This window comes from Salvelinus sp. IW2-2015, linkage group LG9 (genome assembly GCF_002910315.2).
Source record: "Salvelinus sp. IW2-2015 linkage group LG9, ASM291031v2, whole genome shotgun sequence".
NCBI lineage: Eukaryota > Metazoa > Chordata > Actinopteri > Salmoniformes > Salmonidae > Salvelinus > Salvelinus sp. IW2-2015.
The window spans coordinates 22991476-23010317 of NC_036849.1; the positions used below are offsets into that span (position 1 = coordinate 22991476).

At 44.5% G+C, this 18842-nt stretch overlaps 1 protein-coding gene across 1 annotated transcript in view; it reads left to right on the forward strand.

Moving 5' to 3' along the window:
- Nucleotides 1-3213: 3213 nt before the first annotated feature.
- LOC111968840 (AT-rich interactive domain-containing protein 1B-like) overlaps nt 3214-18842 on the forward strand; it is a 355396-nt gene continuing 339767 nt past the window's right edge. The window contains 1 exon segment of the mRNA XM_023994739.2: nt 3214-4785. Within this exon segment, the coding sequence (XP_023850507.2) occupies nt 3529-4785 (1257 nt within the window). The 5' untranslated portion in view covers nt 3214-3528.

Below are 18842 nucleotides of genomic sequence, written 5' to 3' on the forward strand. Positions count from 1 at the left end.
CACACACACACACACACACACACACACACACACACGCACACGTACGCACAGACATTGAGAAATACATTTAATCCCAGATCTGTATTAATTTTGTCCCTTCACTGTGTTTGTGTGAAATTACTGTTTCAATCTTGGTGCATCAGGAGGCCCTGAAGGTTATAAATTAAACATAAATGCTAATGCCTCCGCCATTGTTCCTCTTCTCATTCAAACAGATCAATGTGTCTGCAGATGAATGTGAGAACAGTGGGCTTTTTAATGAGCAGAGTGGAAAATTAGAGTTGCAAAGCTACAATGACACACCCAAAGCAACACTTTCATATACAAGAGCATAGTTCTCCATCAACTATAATATTCTTGATTATCTATGACACCCTCGACATTAGGCTGTTACAGCCAGATACATATCAATCAATCAGTCAATCAAATGTATTTATAAAGCCCTTTTTACTCCAGCAGATGTCACAAAGGGCTTAAACAGAAGCCCAGCTTAAAACCCCAAAGAGCAGGCAATGTCCATGTAGAAGCATAGCATTACATATGCTACTGTTTGCACATAAAATGTGCTGTTGTTTGTTGGATTCTGCCTCTTAATATGCTGACGCCATAGGCAGTGACATTGTAATCCATAATACATGACAATACATGACACCTTATGCATTGACAGCTCTTTGATCCTGACCATTCACATGGACAAATGGCCTTGCCAATCTACACACACATGCATACTCACACACATGTACATGCACACACACACACACACACACACCCAAACACCCACACAAACACACACAGATCACACACTTGTACATGTGTATAACAGTTCAGATATAAGCACCCCCTATTTGACCTTTGATACACAAACACTCATACATAAACACCAACGTAAAGGTGAACTTCACCCAGGGTGTCCTACATTCACCTGATCAAGCTGTTCCTTTCTCTGCCATCTGCTCTTGATGCTGGGATGCCTGGGCAGGCAAGCCGTACCTAAATGCTAGATAGGCTGTGTTTAGACAGGCAGCCCAATTCTGATATTTTTTTATCACAAATTGTTATTTTGACCAATCAGATCAGCTCTGAAAAAAATACCAATTAGTGGAAGAAATATCATAATTGGGCTGCCTGTGTGAACGCAGCCATAGCGTCAGGACTGTGTAGTTTACTATCATGATATAATCTCTGTTACTCTTTACCATATGGACACATCAAGACTAATGGCGGAGAGACTCTAGATGGATGTCTTTTGCTTTCATTGCATTCTGCGTTTGAATGAGTCTATGTTTGGAGTGTATGCAAGGGATGTAAGTCTACCTTTCCATCATTCATATTGCCATGTTATAAACAGTGTCTACATGTATATAAATGGTGCTATAACATCAGGTGCACTTCAATGTTATTTTGCATCTGGTATACTTGTGCTTACATACTGTCTCCACCAGGGGTCTTTTTATGTCCCTGCTGTTGACGGGGACTACTGATGGTGAGGGAGAGGAGACATTCACTCAGCATTTATGTCAGATTATCATAAAATTCAGAAACTTGTTATGACATGGAATATAATGTACAGTAGTACCCTTGCATTTACGAGAAATGTGTTCCTCAATTGGGTAACATCATCGAATCACCATTTTTATTATAATTATTATTATTATCATCATCATCATCGTCATACTTGATAAGGAAGTAACAGGGCAGTAACGGTAAGGAACCGTTTCTATATCTACTTTATCCAGTGTTGCCACTGTTAATAATGACAATCAAGTAAGCTCACATCAAAAGCTTTTACTTGTATTGTTGCATTACATAGGCCTAGTCATTATTGCGGAGAGCTACTAGGAATAACTCATGTACAGTAATTACATCGTAGTAAGAATATAAGTGCAGACAGTTACACAGTAAGGATTACATCAGATAATCCATTGGTAGTTACTCTGTTATAAAGGCCTGTATATTGTCAGTGGTGTAAAGTACTTAAGTAAAAATACTTTAAAGTACTACTTAAGTAGTTTTTTGGGGTATGTGTAGTTCACTTTACTACATTCCTAAAGAAAATAATGTACTTTTTACTCCATACATTTTCCCTGACACCCAAAAGTACTCATTACGTTTTGAATGCTTAGCAGGACAGGAACATGGTCCAATTCAAGTACTTGTCAAGACAACATGCCTGGTCATCCCTACTGACACTGATCTGGCGGACTCACTAAACACAAACGCTTCGTTTGTAAATTATGTTTGAGTGTTGAAGTGTGCCCCTGGCTATCGTGGAATTCAAAAATCAAGAAAATGGTGCGGCCTGGTTTGCTTAAGATAAGGACATTTGAAATGATTTATACTTTGAATTTTATTATAGATACTCAAGTATATTTTTGCAATGACGTTTACTTTTTATACTTAAGTATATTTAAAACCAATTACTTTTAGACTTTTACTCAAGTAGTATTTTACTGGGTGACTTTCACTTTTACTTGAGTAATTTTCTATTAATTAAAGTATCTTCACGTTTACTCAAGTATGACAATTGGGTACTTTTTTCACCACTGTGTATTTTAGGTCCAAGCAACCCTTTTTTATCTGTTAAATAAATAATTTGATAAATTCATAGCTTCTACCCAAAATATAACAAGCTGATGAGAGAGAATTGGCAAAGGAAAATTAAGGCACCTAATAGTCAAGGGCAGTGACGTCASTTATATTTAAAAAACAATGTTCTCATAACTGCTCAAGATGATGAAAAAGCTTGTGGTTAGGGTAGTTACAGGGTGAGATTACATACTTATTCTGATAGCAACATTATTGTGCGCTGCAGCTTCTGTGGTTGCGTGTCTCATTCTTTCAGAGCTACAGAAACTGGAATGAGCCAAGAGGGAGATGAGCGGAGTAGGCGACACTCAAACCCAGATCTGGAGTATCGGCTTGTATTTACGATGGAGCTGCACATCTTTGGAAGACACAAGCCTCTCTGAGAGGTAGCTTACTAAGTTCCAGCATAATGGTATAAAATGAAATGTAGTCTATTAAGTAGGCTATTCCTCTATTCAATAGGACTGTTTCATCCGGATACCATGCTACCATTCAATATTGTTTCTATATTAAATTTTACAGTGACTTTCCTTCACTGGATAACATTGGAGACTCCAGTCCGCGTTTTCCATGTAAGGCGCGTTGGAGCCTGGTGGTGGATAATAGCTGGTGGAGCTTGCTCTCTCTCTCTCATGCCATGCTGGGCCAGAAGGGCTCCGGGAGACAAGCATTTACCCATATCCGGGTTGGAGGAAAGGAAAAAAGTTTCATTTAAACCTGGACGACAAACTTCAGCATGAAGCCTCACTGACCGCGCCAAAGCCGCGGCTGTCAGCAACGCATTTCACCGCCGATTTTTACAAGCATTACAGCGCTATAACACAGCTTCGTTTTTCCATTGAATATTTTTTTCCTGCTTGTGTTTTTCCTCTGTCTGTATTTTTGTGTGTGATAGAGTTCTGTGCGTCGGTCAGTGTCCCTGTCTAAAATGTTCAAGTGACAATGGCTGCGCAAGTGGCATCAGCACCGACAATAACTAATAATAAGAATAAGAAATTGTCTGGCAATTTGGGTCAAGAGATACATTCGGGGAAATCAGGAGGAGGAAATATATCAAGATCTGGAGAAATGCTTGGAGCTGTTGATGGGACTAACACAATGAATAATGTTGATCACCACCACCGACATGAGCTCAACATGGTCAATTCAACTTATTCTCCGAATAACAATTCTGACACACCGGAGAAGGAGAGTGGAAATAACGTCACTTCGTCAGATTCGACGACCTCTCCGGGGGGGATGGAAACCGGGTTGATAGAGAACCATAAACTGAAAAATGTTGGGAGCGGAGATCCCCCTCAGCACCTCACACCGCCGCAACAGCAGTCACAATTTAACCCGTTTCCTCAGCATCAGCAGCGCCAGATACAAAGTAACAACAACAACAACAGCCAAGCTACAAGGGGAGAGAGTGAGAATCACCATCACGGAGGGAAGGAGGGTGTTTTGGGTAGCCAGCCAGAGCAGCAGATGCTGAGTAAAGGTGAGGGGGATCATACCTGTAAACCAGGGGAGCGGATGGGTGCTAGGTATGAACATTCCAACTTGGGACCAACGACCAACAACATCATCAGCCAGCCCCAGAGCGCGGGAGGAAACAACGAGTTTAATAACTACTATGGCACTTCCAGAGTAGGGCCCTGCTATGATCAACATGGCGGACAACAAAGCACAGGGATGGGGATGATGCACTCTTCGGGACCCAACAACATGGACCCAGTGCACAACTCCCAAGAAGGGTACCACAACAGCCACTACAATCACTATTCTGGCTACCGGCAGGGCTACTGTGGCGCGAGCTATGGCATGATGGCCCCGTCCAGACAGGGCAGTAACATGCTGATTGGCCCTGGCAGCAACACTCCAGCTGGCCATGTCAAGGCTGCTATGGGAGCTGCTGCCTGCGGTTCTGGTGGAAGTGTTGGGGGCTTTCAGAGATTCCCAGGACAGAGTCAGCATCCTACCGGAGCCACCCCGACACTAAACCAATTACTGACGTCTCCAAGTCCAATGATGCGAGGTTATGGAAGTGGCTATCAAGACTATAACAGTCCCTCTGCACAACAACAAGATGGCATCGGCCTGGGCAAAGACATGACTTCTCAGTATGGCTCCACAACCCATGGCTGGCCAGGGCAACAGAGAAATCACCCGTCCATGAGTCCTGGAAACGGAGGGCCAGGTATCAGCAGACCACAGGTAAATACTAGTTTTACAAACTCAGCTGTACTCTGAGTCACACCTGTCATGCTTGTAGAGTTTTTGAAATGTGTTATTACACAGAAACTAATAATCCCTCTCTACTTCACATAAATATGATATTTGTCGGTGAATAATACACTTCTAATATTAATCTAGCTGTAAAGTAATTGGAGAAGATAATACTGGCTGGTTTCAGATCTGCTCAAGGTGACTCTTGCGAGAAAAACAATAGCCTGTCAGTCACGTATTTGTGCAATACAGGCATTATTTCATAACAGAGATTTTACACAATTAATTTAGGCTATTAGTCGTAAATAGGCTTGGGAACTAAATATAATTTTGTGCGTAAAGGCGCGTTAAACAGAATACAATTATAATTATTAATATGTATTTGGTTAAAATTGTTGCAATGCATTTACCCTGACTGTRTGTTGATTATTTCACACACATATTTTAATTGAAGAGATTTATTTGTGTAAGATATTACGCATTTACATTCTTTAATTAAAAACAATTATTTATGTTGGAGATTCGCCCTCTTGCGGACGTGGTTGCAGACACTTAGAAAAATGTTATTTGGAGGGACGCGCTGTATAGGGTCTCGACGAATTAAAACGTTACACATTGATTAATATTGTTTTTAATTACAAATATGTCCAAATTACATCTTCAAAATATCATATATTTTAATTAGCAATCGATGTTTGCGCATATAGTATAGTCGCAATGACTGTCGAAGGCGAGGCGTGTCTGTGTATCACGCTGTCCGCCTGGGTTATTTATTGGAAAGTAACTAGGTTTTCTCTCCATTGCAAGGTTTGGAATTTGAATTGTGGAGGTAAAGTGGCTGTAAACCTCCCCAGACGACTCCCTCAAATCTGCCACCTGATTGGCTCTCCGTCTCCCCACAAGGGTGCTGAGAGCTGCTCATGTAAAAAGTGCTGAACCCTCTATTCAGGCGCTTGACCCGGGGCATGGTGGGGGACGGGGGGCGGACTATTCATAACATTGCCTATAGAACGCCATCTTCGAGGCTATAGAATAATGAAGAGTTGTATATATACATTATGCCTTTGGGTTGTGTTATCATGAATGGATACATTTATATTGTCAAGGATGAACTCTGCTGAAAATGACCCAGATATTTGACCCCAGGGCAAAGTGGAGGTGTGGCCTAGGTGTGATCTTTCACTCTCTTCCAAACAAAACACTAGGCTACTTTTGTCTAGTTCCCAGGAAGACCTGTGTGCATGGGGGATTTTGATGACATTTTTTATTGTAGTAGGCCTAGTAATTCCATAGTAATAATAGTCCATATTTTATAGCTTAGACATGTCATTCAACAGATCATACATTATTTGTCTGAAGTAGTTTTAGTACAGTCTTAATTTAGGACATTTGGAAGGCCGCCTTTGTAATATTAATTAAATGGTTTTCATGCCACAAATAGTTATTATATTGTATTCTGTATTTTGGATGCACAACAACCACAGTGCTAAGCATCTACAATACATCATACACATCTACATCATTGTCATGCTTTTAGTCTTACATAACTGTACAGGAAAAKAATTACAAGTCATTTTTTAAATATTATGCCAGGTTTCAGAATAGCAATATAATGTATTTATGTCAGGTTAGCATTTTTCGTCATGAATCTTGTTCTGGAGGCAGTTCTGCAGAGAAGTCACTGCTGGCACAGCCACAAAGTCAAACAATCTGATTTTTAACCAACCCTTAACCCTAACCTTAACCACACTAATAACCTTAATGCCTAAACCTAAGCTCATTTTTGTTTTCATAAATTTTTTACAATACATATTTTTTTTCCCTTGCAGCTGGCCTATCTAAGGGGAAATCTCTAGTTCTGCCTCCAGGTCAAGACTCGTGACATTAAACGGCAACCTGCATATTCATGACAATTTTCCGTGACATCTAAACATTATGAACAGCGGTGGTTATAATCATAGTTAGTCATTGGAGGGTAATGATTGTATGTGATGCATACCATAGCCGAGCTGGGCAACCATTAAGTTAATAAGCCTCTCCTTCAGCCTCAGAGAATAATAGCTTCCAAATTGTAATTGGTAAATAAATTGTAGCAATCATATTTGGCCCTACTATTTAAAGACATCAGTGGGCTAAAGATGCACATTATAAGCATACATTTACAAGCAGAATAAATCTCTAGAGGATATCAACTAAATGAATCTCTTATTATTAAAATAATGTACAATATGTTTTGCACAGGTTGCATGCAGTTGAACTTGGTATTTACTTATCATTTATTTATTTTCATACTACAATGTATTTTATTTTGAACCCGGAGTAGAGATTGTGTTTTAGTTGTTTCATATGAACAGAAATCCTGTATACATGTGGATAAACAGGTTTGTAATTGACTGTGAGAGGTTCCTCAGTCAGTGCACCAACAGGGGTTGTGTGTCAGGACCGGTCTAATGTGGATCCTCCGTTTGAGCCATGATCTGGCTTTAAGCACCTCAAAGTCTCTCTCTGTCTGTGTGTGTGTGTTTGGTTAAACATGCTTCAATCACCTGTCGGCAGAATCTCCCTCTTTCAAGTTAAGTTCCTCTCCACTGCCTCTCTACAGGAGCAAGAGCTGTGAGAACACCTTCCTCATTTAAAACAGACTGGGAGGTGAAGACACACACACACACACACACACAGACACACAACACACACACACACACACACACACACACACACACACACACACACACACACACACACACACACACACACACACACACACACACACACACACACACACACACACACACACAAAGAGAGTAGAACTACAGGAAGGAGACCCCTAGTTGAAGCTACTCTTTCGTCCAAATTGCATTGTCCCAGATTTCCAATTACTCTGGCCTATTTGATTGAGGAAATGGACAGAGGAGAGAGAGAGAGTTCCTGTGATCAGTTAGTGTGGTCTGTCTGCTTCTGCACACTGTTCCTTAGTATCTCATCAAATAGGTAAAATCATAACAAATCAAATCAAATTTGATTGGTCATACACACATGGTTAGCTGATGTTAATGAGAGTGTAGCGAAATGCTTGTGCTTCTAGTTCCGACAGTGCAGTAATATCTAACAAGTCATCTAACAATTCCACAACAACTACCTAATACACACAAATCTAAAGGGATGGAATAAGAATAGTACATATAAATATATGGATGAGCGATTGACTGAGCGGAATAGGCAAGATGCAATAGATGGTATAATATACAGTATATACATATGAGATGAGATATGTAAGATATGTAAACATTATTAAAGTGGCATTTTTAAAGTGACTAGTGATCCATTTATTAAAGTGGCCAATGATTTCAAGTCTGTATGTGGGCAGCAGTCTCTCTGTGTTATTGATGGCTGTTTAACAGTCTGATGGCCTTGAGATAGAAGCTGTTTTTCAGTCTCTCGGTCCCAGCTTTGATGCACCTGTACTGACCTCGGCTTCTGGATGGTAGCGGGGTGAACAGGCAGTGGCTCAGGTGGTTGTTGTCCTTGATGATCTTTTTGGCCTCCAATTCTGCCAGTAAAGAAAACACACAAAATGTCAGTTTTGTGAAAATGAAACTGTTGTTCTAGTTTAAGTATTGACTGATTTTACACAGTGCTTATTATATTCTCTCAATCTAGTTATGCCTTTCAGTCTTTAAAACATGTGTTCACTTATTTACAGTAGTATAAGGGTAATACACTGCAGTGTATATGTGTGTGTGTGTGTGTGTGTGTGTGTGTGTGTGTGTGTGTGTGTGTGTGTGTGTGTGTGTTGGTGTGGGTGTTGTGTGTGTGTGTTGATCGGTGTGTGTGTGTGTGTGTGTGTGTGTGTGTGTGTGTGTGTGTGTGTGTGTGTGTGTGTGTGACAGTGCAGTGTGGAGCAGACAGAAGTAGCCTCGTCAGCACTAGTTCTCCAGCCTCAACTCCTTCCCTTGCTCCTCCACGCTTTGTTCATGTTGCTTTGTTTTCATCTCAGGCTCTCCTAGCCTAGCGCTGATTAGGAACAACACAGTGAAATGTTCATTTGCTCTGTTGTTCCCGATAAGGGTCAGACAGACGGCCAGGGTTTTCATCTTGCTGGATGAAACACAATGCTCATGAGCGTAATTGGCAGCTAGATTATCCCGGGACTGCCCATGATTTTCTTAAAATGCCAATTAATTCAGATTTGCCATAAAAAATTGACCAGTCGGAGCGTCGACTGTACGTATAATTAGCTTGCTAATAAAATAATTGTAACTTTTTGTTCTGGCCTGTGATGCACTCATAACAAACAGAGTGCAATAATTTGTTGAAGCAGAGCAGTTTTTTAGTTATTGAAAATCTGCATAGTTTTTGTTTGGCTTTTGGCTATTTGGAGTTTAGGATGCTAGTTTATTCCCAATCCCAAACGGCATGGGAATGCTGCACTACATGATTGAGGTAGTTCAAACCCATAGCCTCTTTGTGTCCTAATGGATTTGTTATTTTGACGTGAACATTTCTACATGACTGATGGACATGACAGACGTCTGGATGACATTGATAGACAGGACCAGCTCTATATAGAGAACATGGTGATATTCTGCTACCTAACCCTCCTCTCTGAGCCTTTATCAGTGGTAGCCAGTACACATTGTCAGGCTGTGGAGAGAACGAGAGTACATCACTATGGCTGAGCTCCCTGCCATCCAGGACCACTACACCAGGCGGGGTCAGAGGAAGGCCCTAACCAATGTCAAACACTCCATCCACCCAAGTCATGGACTGTTCTCTCTGCTGCCGCATGGCAAGTGGTACCGATGCACCAAGTCTGGAACCAACAGGACCCTGAACAGCTTCTACCACCAAGGCATAAGACTGCTAAATAGTTAGTCTGGTAGCTATTTGGTTAACTGTTTAACTATCTGCATTGATATTTTTGCACATACTCTTTTGACTCATAAAATCAAAATCTAATTTTATTAGTCACATACGACGAATACAACAACCTTACGGTGAAATGCTTACTTACGAGCCCCTAACCAACAATGCAGTTTCAAAAAAAGACAGAGAAGAATAAGAGATAAAAGTAACAAGTAATTAAAGATCAGCAGAAAAATAACAAGAGCGAGACTATATACAGGGGGGTACCGATACAGAGTCTATTTGCAGGTACACCGGTTAGTTGAAGTAGTATGTACATGTAGGTAGAGTTAATTAAAGTGACTATGCATAGATGACAACAGGGAGTGGCAGTGGTGTGAGGGGGGGGGGGGGGGGGCAATGCAAATAGTCTGGGTAGCCATTTGACTAGATGTTCAGGAGTCTTATGGCTTGTGGGTAGAAGCTGTTTAGAAGCCTCTTGGACCTAGACTTGGCGCTTGTTACCGCTTGCCGTAAGCTGCAGAGAGAACAGTCTATGACTAGGGTGGCTGGAGTCTTTGACAATTTTTAGGAGCTTCCTCTGACACCGCCTGGTATAGAGGTCCTGGATGGCAGGAAGCTTGGCCCCAGTGATGTACTGTGCCGTTTGCACTACCCTCTGTAGTGCCTTGTGGTCGGTGACCGAATAGTTGCCATACCAGGGCAGTGATGCAACCAGTCAGGATGCTCTCGATGGTGCAGCTGTAGAACCTTTTTAGGATCTGAGGACCCATGCCAAATCTTTTCATTCTCCTGAGGGGGAATAGGTTTTGTCGTGCCCTCTTCATGACTGTCTTGGTGTGCTTGGACCATGTTAGTTCGTTGGTGATGTGGACGCCAACAAACTTGAAGCTCTCAACCTGCTCCACTGCAGCCCGTCAATGAGAATGGGGGCCTGCTCGGTCCTCTTTTTCCTGTAGTCCACAATCATCTCTTTTGTCTTGATAACGTTGAGAGAGAGGTTGTTGTCCTGGCACCACACGGCCAGGTCTCTGTCCTCCTCCCTATAGGCTGTCTCGTCGTTGTCGGTGATCAGGCCTACCACTGTTGTGTCATCTACACATTTAATGATGGTGTTGGAGTCGTGCCTGGCCGTGCAGTCACGAGTGAACAGGGAGTACAGGAGGGGACTGAGCACGCACCCCTGAGGTGCCCCTGTGTTGAGGATCAGCGTGGCGGATGTGTTGTTACCTACCCTTACTACCTGGGGGTGGCCCGTCAGAAAGTCCAGGATCCAGTTGCAGAAGGAGGTGTTTAGTCCCAGGGTCCTTAGCTTATTGATGAGCTTTGAGGGCACTATGGAGTTGAACGCTGAGCTGTAGTCAATAAATAACAATGTCACATAGGTGTTCCTTTTGTCCAGGTGGGAAAGGGCAGTGTGGAGTGCAATAGAGATTGCATCATCTGTGGATCTGGGGGTCGGAAGTCATGTAGGCAGGTTACCTTAGTGTTCTTGGGCACAGGGACTATGGTGGTCTGCTTAAAACATGTTGGTATTCCAGACTCAGCGAGGTTGAAAATGTCAGTGAAGACACTTGCCAGTTGGTCAGCGCATGCTCGCTGTACACGTCCTGGTAATCCGTCTGGCCCTGCGGCCTTGTGAATGTTGACCTGTTTAAAGGTCTTACTCACATCGGCTGTGGAGAGCGTGATCACACAGTCTTCCAGAACAGCTGGTGCTCTCATGCATGTTTCAGTGTTATTGGCCTCGAAGCAAGCAGAAGTAGTTTAGCTCATCTGGTAGGCTTGTGTCACTGGGCAGCTCTCTGCTGTGCTTTCCTTTGTAGTCTGTAACGGTAGTCCTTGCAAGCGGCAGCTCTAGCCTTTAGCTCAGTGCGGATGCTGCCTGTAATCCATGGCTCTGGTTGCGGTATTTACGTACGGTCACTGTGGGGACGACGTCATCGATGCACTTATTGATGAAGCCAATGACTGATGCGGTGTACTCCTCAATGCCATCGGAGGAATCCCGGAACATATTCCAGTCTGTGCTAGCAAAACAGTCCTGTAGCTTAGCATCTGCTTCATCTGACCACTTTTTTATTGATCTAGTCACTGGTGCCTCCTGCTTAAATTTGAGCTTGTAAGCAGGAATCAGAAGGATAGAATTATGGTCAGATTTGCCAAATGGAGGGCTGAGGGAGGAGCTTTGTATGCGTCCATGTGTGTGGAGGTGGTCCAGAGTTCTTTTTCCTCTGGTTGCACATTTAACATGCTGATAGAAATTTGGTAAAACKGATTTAAGTTTYCCTGCATTAAARTCCCCGGCCACTAGGAGTGCCGCCTCTGGGTGAGCGTTTCCTTGTTTGCTTATGGCRGAATACARCTCATTCAATGCTGTCTTAGTGCCAGTCTCTGACTGTGGTGGTATGTAAACAGCTATAAAGAATACAGATTAAAACTCTCTCGGTGGGTAGTGTGGTCTACAGCTCATCAGCTTATCATGCGTTGCTGCTACTGTTTATTATCTGTCACTTTACCCCTACCTATGTACACATCTACCTCAATTACCTCGTACCCCTGCACGTTGTTATTCATTGTGAATTTATTCCTTGTGTGATTTTTCTATTATTTTACTATTTTTCTCTCTGCATTGTTGGGAAGGGCCCATAGGTAAGCGTTGCACTGTTAGTCTACACCTGTTGTTTAAGACGCATGTGACAATTTTTTATTTATTTTTACATTTGGTTCCTGGGCTGGATCAGAAGCCTGCCTTCGCTGACTCGTCTGTCTGTCTGTCTGTCTGTCTGTCTGTCTGTCTGTCTGTCTGTCTGTCTGTCTGTCTGTCTGTCTGTCTGTCTGTCTGTCTGTCTGTCTGTCCCTGTCTGTCTGTCTGTCTTTCCGTCCGTCCGTCTGTCTGTCTGAGGCACCAGGGAAGCTCCGTTCAGAGCACCCAGCCTAGCTTCTCTCTCTCTGGTTATTTCTCTCAGCAGGGGTGTGAAGATGGCCACGCAGAGTGTCTCTTCTGGGGAGAGAGAGAGAGTGAGGCAATCTGAGAAATATGGAAATATAGCGGCGGGCGGCAGCAGAATTTGAACTCAGCCACACAAGGCTACTGAGTCATGGGGCTGACTTCAGAGAGGGAGAGAGGGAGAAAGAGAGAAAGTTATGAGCAGGGGAAATATTAAAGTATTTASAGCCCTCCATCTGAAACTTGCCCCAGACTCTCCAAGAAGGTAAATGAAAGGGATGGAAACACAGTATGTGTTTAGGAGCAGAGTGGTTGGTCAGATGATTTCTGCCTGCCCGTGGTTTTCCCTCCCTCTCTGGTACCCTGGAGCTATCGTATTCCCCTCAAACAGTGGTGTGCCGTTTGTGTGGGGCAGGCAGGCTGGCTTTCGGAGCGGGAGGGGAGTGCTGGGCAGGGGGCCATGCAGGAGGGGAGGGCTGGGCAGGGAGCCAGGCTGGCAGGCAGCCCTTTGGTGGCCTCTTTCACCTCCCACAATCCCTCTGACCTTCACACATGCAAATTAGCCACGTGCAGAGAGTGAATGGGAGGAGAGCTTTCCCCCCTCCTCTTAGACGAAAAGGGATCTCTTTTTTTCAATTCAATTCCATTTTCAATTTAAGGGCTTTAATGGCATGGGAAACATATGTTTACATTGCCGAARCAAGTGAAATAGATAATAAACAAAAGTGAAATAAACAATAAAAAATTAACAGTAAACATTACAATCACAAAAGTTCCAAAAGAATAGAGACATTTCAAATGTCATATAATGTCTATATACTGTGTTGTAATAATGTGCAAATAGTTCAAGTGCAAATGGGAAAATAAATAAACATAAATATAGGTTGTATTTACAATGGTGTTTGTTCTTCACTGGTTGCCCTTTTCTTGTGGCAACAGGTCACAAATCTCAAATTCTTTGTGGACCTGTGTAATCTGAGGGAAATATGTGTCTCTAATATGGTCATACAATTGGCAGGAGGTTAGGAAGTGCAGCTCAGTTCCGACCTTATTTTGTGGGCAGTGTGCACAGACTATGTACATAGTCAAAGATTTCCCTAATTTTGGGTCAGTCACAGTGATCAGGTATTCAGAACTCTCTGTTTAGGKCCAAATAGCATTCTAAATTCTCTCTCTCTTTTCATTCTTCTGCCTCCTCTCTCTCTTCCTCTTCCCGAGAGAGAGAGAGAGAGAGAGAGAGAGAGAGAGAGAGAGAGAGAGAGAGAGAGAGAGAGAGAGAGAGAGAGAGAGAGAGAGAGAGAGAGAGAGAGAGAGTGCGAGAGAGAGAGTTGGTGAGAGAGATAAAAGACAATGTAAAGTGTCTAGATTTATTAATTTATATCACTGTGTTGTCGATAAAGTTCTGAAATGAGAGAAACAACATTACAAACTGTTTATAGTTTTTCAGAAAGAAATCAGCTAATTAAATGTATTAAAACTAAAACAATAGAGAAACAGCTGCATATTGTTCATCAAACACATCTAGCCTCATGTAAACAAACTGCCCTACTGGCATGTCTCAATGAGACACATGAAGAAACTGGATCAGCCCCTAACTGTTCAGCAGAGTCTACAGCAGTCAGGCAGAGAATTCTGCCCATCATTGGCACATGTACACGCACGTACGTACCGCACACAGCACGCAACACACACACACACACACCACACACACACCACATGCACACACGCAGGCACGCCACATTAAGTCAGTGCCAGCCTATCATCTAGCATTCTCTAAGTGGGCAAGGGGAAGTGGATGATGTCAGAATGATATAGATATCATCTGTGTATAAATTTTGATAGGATCCTGTACGCCCATCACCCCCCAACACCCCCTCTCCTGTCTCATACTTAGAACCTCTCATGAATGCAGAGGAAGAGGAAGACGGAGAGAGGGGGCAGAGAAGAGAGAGAGGAAGAGGAAGAGAGAGAGGGAAGAGGAAGAGAGATAGTGGGAAGAGAGAGAGGGGGAAGAGGAAGAGAGAGAGGAAAAGGAAGAGAGAGAGGGAAAGGAGAAGAAGAGAGGGAAGAGGAAGAGAGAGAGGGAAGAAGGAAGAGAGAAAGAGGAAGAGGAAGAGAGAGAAATGGGAAGTGAAGAGGAGGGAAGAGGAAGAGAGAGAGGGAGAGGAAGAGAGAGGGAAGAGGAAGAGGAGAGGGAAGGGGAAGAGAGAGAGGGAAGAGGAAGAGAGAGAGCGAAGTGGAAGAGAGAGAGGGAAGAGGAAGAGAGAGAGAGAAGGAAGAGAAAGAGGGAAGAGGAAGCAGAGAGGAAGAGGAAGAGAGATAGGGAAGAGGAAGAGAGGAGGGAAGAGGAAGAGAAGAGAGGGGAAGAGGAAGAGAGAGAGGGAAGAGGATGAAGAGAGGAGGAAGAGGATGAGAGAGAGGGAAGAAGGAAGAGAGAGAGGGAAGAGAAGAGAGGAGGGAAAGAGGGAAGAGAGAGAAGGAGGGGGAAAGGAGAGAAGAGAGAGGAAGAGGAAGAGAAAAGAGGGAGCGAGGAGGAAGAGAAGGAGGGAAGAGAGAAGAGAAAGGGGAAGAGGAAAGAGAGAGAGGGAAGGAGGGATTAGAGAGAGGGAAGAGGAAGAGAGAGAGGGAAGAGGAAGAGAGAGAGGGAAGGAAGGAAAGAGAGAGAGGGGAAGAGAGAGAGGGAAGAGGAAGAGAGAGAGTGGAAAGAGAGAGAGGGAAGAGGAAGAAAGAGGAGGAGAGAGAGGAGAAGGAGAAGAAGAGAGGAAGAGGAGAGAAAGAGGGAAGAGAGAAAGAGAGAGAGGGAAAGGAAGAGAAGAGAGGGAAGAGGAAGAGAGAGGGAGAGAAGAGAGAGGAAGAAGAGAGAGAGGAAGAGAAAGAGAGGGAAGAGAGAGAGAGAAGAGGGAAGTGGAGAGAGAGAAGAGGAGAGAGAGAGAAGAAGAGAGAGAGAAAGAAGAAGAAGAGAGAGGAAGAAGAGAAGAGAGAGAAGAAGAGGAAAGAGAAAGAGAGAGAGGAAGAGAAAGAGGAAGAGGAAGAGAGAGAGGAAGAGGAAGAGAGAGAGGGAGAGAGAGAAGGGAGAGAGAGAGATGAGATAGAGAAGAGGAAGAGAGTAAGAGAGAGAGATGAAGAGGGAGAGGGAAAGAGAGAAGAGAGAGAGAGAGAGGAGGGAGAGAGGGAAGAGAGACAGAGGGGAAAGATGAGAGGGGGAAAGAGGAAGAGAGAGAGAGGAAGAGAGGAGAAGAGGAGAGAGGAAGAGAGAGGAGAGAGAGAGGAGAGGGGGAAGGGAAGAGAGAGGAGAGAGGAAGAGAGAGAGGAAGAAGAGAGAAGAGGAGAGGGAGAGAGAAGAGAGTAGAGAGAGAAGGGAGAAGAAGGGGAGGAGTGGGAAGGAAAGGAAGAGAAAGAAGGGAAGAGAGGAGGGAAGAGAGGAAGAGGAAGGGAAGGAGAAGAGGAAGAGAAGAGGAGAAAGGAATGGGAAGGAGAGGAGAGAGGGAAGAGAGAGGAGAGGAAGAGGAAGAGAGAGAGGGAAGAGAAGAGAGAGAGGGAAGAGGAAGAGAGAGAGGGGAGAGGAAGAGAGAGAAGGAGAAGAGGAAGAGAGAGAGGGAGAGAGGAAAGAGAGAAGGAAGAGAAGGGAGAGAGAGGGAAGGAGGAAGAGAGGAGGGAGAGGAGAGAGAGAGGAAGAGGAAGAGAGGAAGGAGGAAGGAAAGAGAGAGAGAGGAAGAGAAGGAGAGAGGAAGAGAGGAGGGAAGGGAAGAGGAGAGAGAGGGAAAGGAAGAGAAGAGGAGAGAGAGGAAGTAGGAGAGAGGGAAGAGGAAGAAGAAGAGGGGGAAGAGGAAGAGAAGGGAGAAGAGGAGGAAAGAGAGGAGAAGGGGAGAAGAGAGAGGGAAGAGGAAGAGAGAGAGGGAAGAGGAAGAGAGAGAGTGGGAAAGGAGAGAGGAGGGGGAAGAGGGAAGAGAAAGAGGGAAGAGGGAAGAGAGAGGAGGAAGAGGAAGAGAGAGAGGGAAGAGGAAGAGAGAGAGGGAAGAGGAAGAGAGAGAGGAGAGAGGAAGAGAGAGGGAAGAGGAAGAGAGAGAGGGGGGAAGAGAGAGAGGGAAGAGGAAGAGGAGAGGGGGAAGATGGAAGAGAGAGAAGAGGAAGAGGAAGAGAGAGAGGGAAGAGGAAGAGAGAGAGAGAAGGAAGAGAGAGAGGGATAGAGGAAGAGAAGAGGGAAGAGGAAGAGAGAGAGAGGAAGGAAGAATAGCAGGAAGCAGAAAGGGATAAGTAGGAAGAGAGGATATCTCTCTCTACACAATAACAACCCCGTTTGTTTTTTTTATTTTCGCTTGTTTTCTTGTCTTTTTTTTGTGGTTTTTTTTTTGGTGACTTGTTTTTTTCTTTTTGCTGCGGTTGGTTGTTTTTGGGTTTCGTCGTGTGGTTTTTGGCTCTCTGATTTTTGCTTTCTTGGTTGGCGGTGCCTTCTTGCCTTTCTGGGGGTGCCTGGCCCCGCCCCGTGTCGTCGATTCTGTCGTTGCCCTCTGCTGTTGTTCGTACGTATTGGCTGGTTCGCCCTGTAGTCCGTTTCCCTGTGCGTTCGGGTCCCGCTCCTTCCTTGTTGTGTCTTGTGGTCTTTTTGCGGCCGCCGGCTGGGCATCCTTGCGCGCTCTGATCTGGTGCAGTCCCGTTTCTTTTTGTGTGCTTTGCCATGATCCCGCCACTGCCTGTCTTCATGGCCGCTCTTCTTGCGTGCTTGCTCGTTAACTTGTGGACGGAACCCTGCACCTGGCTCTGTTGCCCTCGGCCCTGTCTCGGGTCAACCGTTTGCTCACTGGCCTGTTCTGCTGTTCTCGTATCTCTAGTTCCCGTCTCCGCTCTTTGTTCTTCCGTTCTCTGTACCTACCTTTCGCCTGCAGCCTCTCTTGCACGGAGTGGTTGGTTTCCACCGCGTTTCGTTCGCGTGTTGGCCCGCGTGCCTGGGTGTGTCCGAGCCTCTGTTGCATCCCCCTGGGGTTTACCTTACTTCTTGAGCTTGCAGCAACCTTCTCTCGTACGTGCCCGATGCATGAGAGACCCGCCCCAACTGTGAAGGCTTGTCGGTAAGTCGCGCCAGACTGTGTCGAAACGCTCTGGCGGGTACCAGAGACGCTGAGCTCCAAACTTGCAGTCATAGTGGCTTCTTTCATTGCAGTGTTGAGGCCCCAGCTCTTGCGCCGGACCGCCATGGGGGGGGAAGTGCTTGTCGGGACGGTCGTGTCCTGAAACGCGACAGTTCGTCTGTGGAAGATGGAGGTCTTCCGGCCTTAGACTGCAAGATTAAACCAATCAGTTTATTCGGTAGAATTGCGCCAAAAGGATGATTACCTCAGTAAAGGCAGATGAAGCTCGTGGAGTTTCGACAAAGGCTTTAAAGAACCTCGACGATGAAAAAAGATATTGGCTGATGAAAGATTAATATTTGGCGATGTAACGTCAGTTGGAGGAAAACTGCAATCTCCTAAGAGAGTTGGTGGAGCGTCATCTCATGGCATGTTTTCAAGCAAGCGGGATGGGCTAGACGTTAAGGTCAGGGGAAGATGAAACAGAGCATAAGTAAGGAGATTCTGATGAACCTTCTCAAGAGTCACATCAGGACTGCTCACGGTCGGAGAGACCTTATCCTTCCAAACGCTCACCCTAAATAAAAAAATAGACATCACCAAGAAACAACGCAGGAGTGGCCTTCCGGGCAATTCGCATGCCCTTGAAGTGGCGAGCAAGAGTGGACTGAAGCCGATTGCAACATCTTAGTGGAACCTGAAATGAGAGTGAGCTACACTCCGTCCACTGTCAGAGCTTGAGAATCTGCTAACGACTAGATGATCTCACCATCGTCAGCAGGGGTAAGAATCAGTAACATACTCACTCAGACGGAGACCTGCTGTTAAATACTAGAGATTCTCCCCGTCAGGCGGTGAGAATTCATGATACAGAATCTACAAGAACTCGACAACAGAGACCTACGTTTTAAACACAGAAAGAATCTTTCGCAGTCAAGCAGGGGTATAGAATCAGTACAACAGGACACCAGACAGAGAACCGTAAGAACTGTTTTAACGACTCTAGAGGAATTCCAGTAAGGCAGGTGTAGAGATTAGATACAAAACGACTCATCCAAAGCAGGGGGCGAGACTAGCTGGTGTTTATATAAACACTAAAGAATCTACGGGCCCAGTTCAGTGCGCAGGGTGTAGGAGAATCAAGCTGACAAGAAAAACAGACTCAA